General features: G+C 32.7%; 1 protein-coding gene across 1 annotated transcript in view; it reads right to left on the bottom strand.

The window, feature by feature from the left end:
• Nucleotides 1-4,835, bottom strand: part of LOC131939941 (uncharacterized) — an 8,186-nt gene extending 3,351 nt beyond the window's left edge. Inside the window, exons 1-9 of the mRNA XM_059298471.1 lie at nucleotides 4,537-4,835; nucleotides 3,172-3,290; nucleotides 2,674-2,878; nucleotides 2,328-2,516; nucleotides 1,822-1,890; nucleotides 1,270-1,518; nucleotides 981-1,049; nucleotides 769-823; nucleotides 295-326 (exon numbers count right to left, since the gene is read on the bottom strand). Of these exons, the coding sequence (XP_059154454.1) occupies nucleotides 295-326; nucleotides 769-823; nucleotides 981-1,049; nucleotides 1,270-1,518; nucleotides 1,822-1,890; nucleotides 2,328-2,516; nucleotides 2,674-2,878; nucleotides 3,172-3,290; nucleotides 4,537-4,675 (1,126 nt within the window). The 5' untranslated portion in view covers nucleotides 4,676-4,835. The remainder of the gene's footprint in view (nucleotides 1-294; nucleotides 327-768; nucleotides 824-980; nucleotides 1,050-1,269; nucleotides 1,519-1,821; nucleotides 1,891-2,327; nucleotides 2,517-2,673; nucleotides 2,879-3,171; nucleotides 3,291-4,536) is intronic.
• Nucleotides 4,836-6,000: the final 1,165 nt, after the last annotated feature.

Raw genomic sequence — 6,000 nt, 5'->3', positions numbered from 1 at the left:
GAGGAAGAGAGAAGAGAAAGTATAGAATGTATATATAAAGATAGATATAGACATATAAATAGGCAGAGCAAAGTGATGATTTCATTATTGGTTAGAGCTTAATGATCCCGTTGCCAAAAAAAACGAATTTATGACCTCTAAATGAATTAGAGGAAGTAATATTTTATTAGCATATACATAATTTATATTTACCAAACTTAGTAAATGAAGCTAGTTAGTGAACTAATTGAATTCACAATTATTTTCTTACATTTTTGGTGAAAGTAATTTCTAATGCTTTTAACTATTACTTACAGTTTTTCCACACGATGCTGTAAAGTTTATATCTGTAATACAATTAAAGTAAATATGTTTTAATTACATTATAAATTAAATGTTGCTAACCGCAATAGCGACAACGTGATTCATATTGGCTTTATAACAGTACAAATCGGTGAAAACTAATTTCTCACAGTATCTTTTAACTTCTTAAAAATATCTCTTTATTCAAAAATGATTATTTAAAAAAGCTTATTCAATATTATTATAATTTTATACAATTGAAGTTGGTAAATAAATTTGGTCCGTGCTTTCATGACTAAAACTAGGCTTTTAATTTATATAGACTGCATTAACTTTATACCAGTGAAAACGGTTAATAATTAATGTGTTTATGGATGTAATATTTTTGTGATTGATGGTTGTAAACAAAGTCTGGCATTACACAATATAAAACATGGAGTTATTTTACTTATGTAGAAAAATATTGTAATTTAACAAAATAATTACCCAAATCTCTTTAATCGTTTGCGCAGTATCCACGCTATAAGTCCCAACACAACTACTGAAACAAAAAATAATAGATCTTGGTTATTTATATAAAATATACCGTATGATCGTTGATTTATATAAACCATTTTATATTGTTTAGAATACATTTAAAAATCAATTATGGAATAATATGTGCTAATCTATTTTTAAATAAAACATTGTTAACTTACTCGAAAAAACACTTGAAAGGATGTATACGCTTGCATACAAGTCATTGATGTTTAAAATCACAGGATCTCCTGTAATTAAATTTAATGTTGAAAAAAAACAACATTGAATTGCATTGCTAGAGTTTAAAATTATATTTGTTGTACATTATTAACCATGTGACACATTAGAAAATGTTTTAAATATTTCTAGGGTTTTTTTTTTTTTTTTTTTTTTAAATCTATTTGTGTGCGTGTTTTAAAGTTTTATAAGACAATTGAACAAACATTCAAGAACAAGATTGTTACTTACGTTTGATAATTTCTGAGCCGAAACGTGCAGCACATGCCCCATGGCATGCCCTGCTCCTCATGAGCGACTCGTTAAACTGTCCTTTTGTCTCACACCAGCTGCTGAGTTCACTCTTCTCTACATCAATCGGAAAACATGACTCGACTTTTCCTTCAACACAGAACTCGTCATTGCCGTAGCAGATTCGGTGTGGTAAACATAGATGTGGGCGGTCATTGGGGCATCCTGGATTTTCTAGGTAACTTTGGTCTGAGGTATCATAATTATTTAAATTAAAAACAATCACTGATATTTACATGCCGTATACGTTACGTAAAATAATCATTTTAGGAGATAAATCTTCAAAGTGCAATAACTTGTCAGAAGACAATATATTGAGAGTAGGTCAAACAGAACTAAAATGACTAAAAACATGATGAATTTGATATTTGAACATCATTGATATAGAACGTGCTCTGTTTTAATTGATAGCACACATCACATATTATTCATAAGTTATAAGTATAATCATTTGGGTATATTTAAGAAAAGCACATTTTAAAAATGACATACATATAATATCTGGTTTGTACGTCTTGTTGATTCTCCAGCCAAATGCATTCACAGCACTACACGTGTAAGCTATTTGAAATAATTTAAACATATGAGTGTTATGACTGAGCTATTTAAAAAGGTGCAGATATACAGACAGTCACTAGTGTTAGCGTTTATTTTTGCACCTCTGATAGCTTCGGTATCGTAAACAAACAATTTAGGTAATGTTGGAAACTAAAGTATATGTTTGAATATATTTTTCAAAAGATACATGATTATATTACAGTAGTTTTGTTAAAGTTGTATCCAAAATTATTTTATTTTTAACATTTCTCAACAATGTATATCAAGTAAAAAAAAATTGTAATAATTACAAATTTAATTTGCGCAAAAGTACTAAAGGACAAAACCCAATGTGCAGGTCACATATAGTTATTATTTAAAGTAGTTTATTACAAATAATAACTAAGTTAACTTTAATCGATAAAGGTATTTTAAAACCATAAAAGAAAAGCAGGCGTTACTTTGAGCATTAGATGTGACTTTTGATGTCAGAACTGACGTATCAGTGTCTTGTTGTAACAACATTCTCTCCTGGTACCAGACTATTCGTGTTGCTATGTCGCTTTTGTCAACCCTACTACACGGACAGTCTACCCTCGTTCCTTCTAGTACTCTCATAGAACAATTGCCAAGTACAATGTCTGGTTTTTCTTTAAAAAAAATTAATTTAAAACATTCAAATGGGTTAACACTTTTTGAATTTATTAAATTTACTTTGCACTACAAATGATTAATCAAGACAATAACATACATTTAAAAAAGAAAAATTGTAATACAGAATTTAAAAGATTGTAAGTTAATAATTACCTATATTGACCTTTACTGCTGTTTTTCCACAGTCATCACATTGTAGAGTTGTCGTGTTTGGGGATATTACAACATAAAATTCGTAAAGCCCTGTTCTGATATTAGAAATGGGCATTGTTGCAGTACACTCTGTGATATAGTACTCAGGATTTAGACTAACCTTTGTGTGGTTGTATTGGACAGAAACAAGATCATCGGCTTTGCTCTGGAAATTTATTATGTGGGAAATTAAATAATACTTTAAAAAAAATTAGAAACGTACAATCTCCCTTATTCACGTAAATCACGTTCTTTAGGTAAATCAAAATGATTAAGTTAATTGAAACAAATCAACGATGTCCTTATATTTAGTTTTTGTTAAGATATGATCTAGTGAACACTTTTTAGACGAAAAGTCAGTATTCATTCTTGAATATCTTAATTGTTCAAATCTCCATTTAGTAACGTAAAATAATAAAAAAAAAACAACACCATTTAGCAGCATTATTTTCTACTTACTCCATTATAAATTAATGAGAAATTACATCGGCTTTCTGGATACGATCTTGAACCAATACAGTCAATGGAGAGTCCTTCAGTATTTGTGTTGTATGTACAATTTAGTTGCTTTGGATTCACTATTAAAAAGGGTGGTAGAAAACACATTAGCTGCCGAGACTCATTGCGCTTAAGACAGTTCGAGAATATATGGGAAAAGGAATAGGAAAGACCAAGGAAGATAAGAACGCAAAGTGCAAGTATCGGATTGCCTTCGGGAACTGCCAACAAAATTGCCAAATAATGAAGAAATGAAAATAAGTTTCTGACGGCCCCATTTGTCACTGGCATTGCCGGGAAAAGATTACAACGATGATACATTTCTGTTTTGTATTCTAGATCTATCGCCCAATCGCTGTTTGGTTTTTTCAATAACAATTATAAAAAATACTCATTACATCAATTAACAGTATGTAATAATATTTGTTATTATTATTTCTACTCTTTTTGTAATTTAGACTACATAGGCGGTCAGCATTATATTTGAACATGGGCAATAATTTTGCCAAACTATTTATTAGAAAGGATTTTTAAAATGTTTCAGAAATATTTATATTATTTATGTATATATCCTCTATCATTTTCCGGTTCGTGCCCAAGACATATGGGACAGATGAAGTAGAGTTTATCTGCTTCAGAGACTTCGGCATATAATGAGATAGCATGGTCAGCACTACGCCCAGCCGCCTTTACTTTCCCTAACGTGAGTTAGGTGCCCACCAGAGCTGGGTGGACACAGGGACATTCTACTGACTTGAACCCGGATTCAAAATCGAGACTCTGGTGTTAGCAGTCTTGCTCTTTACTGCTAGGCCACGCCGTCCTATGCATATATCATATACGCTTTAAATGTTTGCTCATACAGTTTAAAATAAAAAAAAGTAATAGAGTTTTAAAAAATTAATAATAACTTATCTTTAAAATATTTATTTCTTTAAACATAAAATAGTTTTCAATAATTTAGAATTATGCTGACAAGACAAGTGCTTGATGATAAAGAGCAGGGGCGTAGCGAGGGGGGGGGCGGGGGGTGCGGACCGCACCGGGTGACACCATTTAGGGGGGTGACACCAAGGCAAAAAATAGCAAAATATATAGAGAAAAACTTGAGGGGGGGGGGGGGGGGGTGCAAATCGAAAGTTTGAGGGGGGGGGGGGGGTGCAAATCGAAAACTTGAAAGTTTGTCCTTGGGAAGGGTCTATATGCCTCTTGGGGGGTGACACCATTAAGTGCCGCACCGGGTGACACCCGACCTCGCTACGCCACTGATAAAGAGTGATCCCACTATACTAAAAAAACCGATTTAACCTCGGCAAAGAGCTTTACCTTTTATTAGCAAATATGTTTCAAAAAGTACATTTGATTTTTTGTCAGTTAAAGTCCAATGATTTCCATAAAATTCAAGTTTCTCCCTTCTGACGCTTGGTAGCTCCACAATAAAGGACGTTTGCTTATCATATTTCATTGTATAAGCTTTTGTAAAATTTATAAAATAGGTATACGTATGGCATTCACGTGCAAAACATGAGCTAACATCGGTGATGTTGATTCTCCACGTGTAAGTCGTGTCCCAATCTATATCTCCTGATATGTTATGTGTCAGCCTGCAATCCTTCAATTCTTCACATTCGCGATAAGCTATAGAGAGAGGAAACAAAAATCGTCCGCATTATGAAAAATAAGTAAATACAGTCTATTACAATCATTGTTTCTTTCAGGCAGCGCGGGGGTTGTACGGGAGGGGGGGGGGCTCTGGGGGACAGGAACAGTGTTTCTTCCAAACTTTAAACTTTTCTCTCCGGGGGCACTTGAAATTTTCGGGGGGGGGGGGGGAACTAAAATTTTGGTAAGGGGGGTGGACACTGTTAACAATTTTTATTTTCTACATACATTCCATTTGGTTCGGGGGGGGGGGGGGGGGTGGACACTGTTAACAATTTTTATTTTCTACATACATTCCATTTGGTTCGGGGGGGGGGGGCGACATACTTTTGTAAAAAATAAAAATTCCCTCTGATACAGTAAGCCTTATATTATTTATAACACAGACTGGGCCAAAAATATACTTAAACCAATAACGCGTTGGAGAAAATCGATACTTTAATACAAATCAATAAAACAGATATTGATTGACCCACTGTACCATAAAAACATAGCGGTACGCGGAGAATTATTCCGAGGGTTATTTTATAATCACTGCAAGGTAAAATAGATACAATGACTTACTTAAAATAAAACAATTAAAAAAGATACATTTACAAATTAAATTAAAAAGCAGAAAAAAAATGTTTCACATAGGCCTAGTATAGGTGATGAACATAAGAAGATGTTAAAATGCCAGTCAGATAGAAGAAAACGTTTAATGTTGTACATTTAATGCTAAACGTGGATGTGAATTAGCATCCCAAAAAATGGATAAACTCGCTCACCTTGCATTGCAATCTGCGCATCAACGAACAGTATCGCTGTTGCTAGCCACCACACATGTTTCATTTTCCCCATTTCTGGAGAACAGCTGATGAAGTAGGATATTATTTTTATGAATTATTTACCGTATTGTAAGATTTGAATAACAGTTTAAAAAAAAATTGATACCATTGACAAACATAAACACATTTGTTTATTTTATTAGCATTCTACAATTACAATTGTTTCTTTTTAAATCATTTATTTCCAATTATCAATAGCACGAATCAGACTAGTATGTTTTTTATTGATCATTTTTGTTATGTCCACTAAACTGTTACGATTCTTTCATGATAATACGAAGCTGTTTTAAAGCAATATGTT

The sequence above is a fragment of the Physella acuta genome, unplaced genomic scaffold, assembly GCF_028476545.2.
Source record: "Physella acuta isolate Inbredline_101_S28 unplaced genomic scaffold, ASM2847654v3 ptg000303l, whole genome shotgun sequence".
NCBI lineage: Eukaryota > Metazoa > Mollusca > Gastropoda > Physidae > Physella > Physella acuta.
The sequence above is the reverse complement of the archived record's forward strand: the minus strand, read 5'-3'. Positions and strand labels throughout refer to the sequence as shown.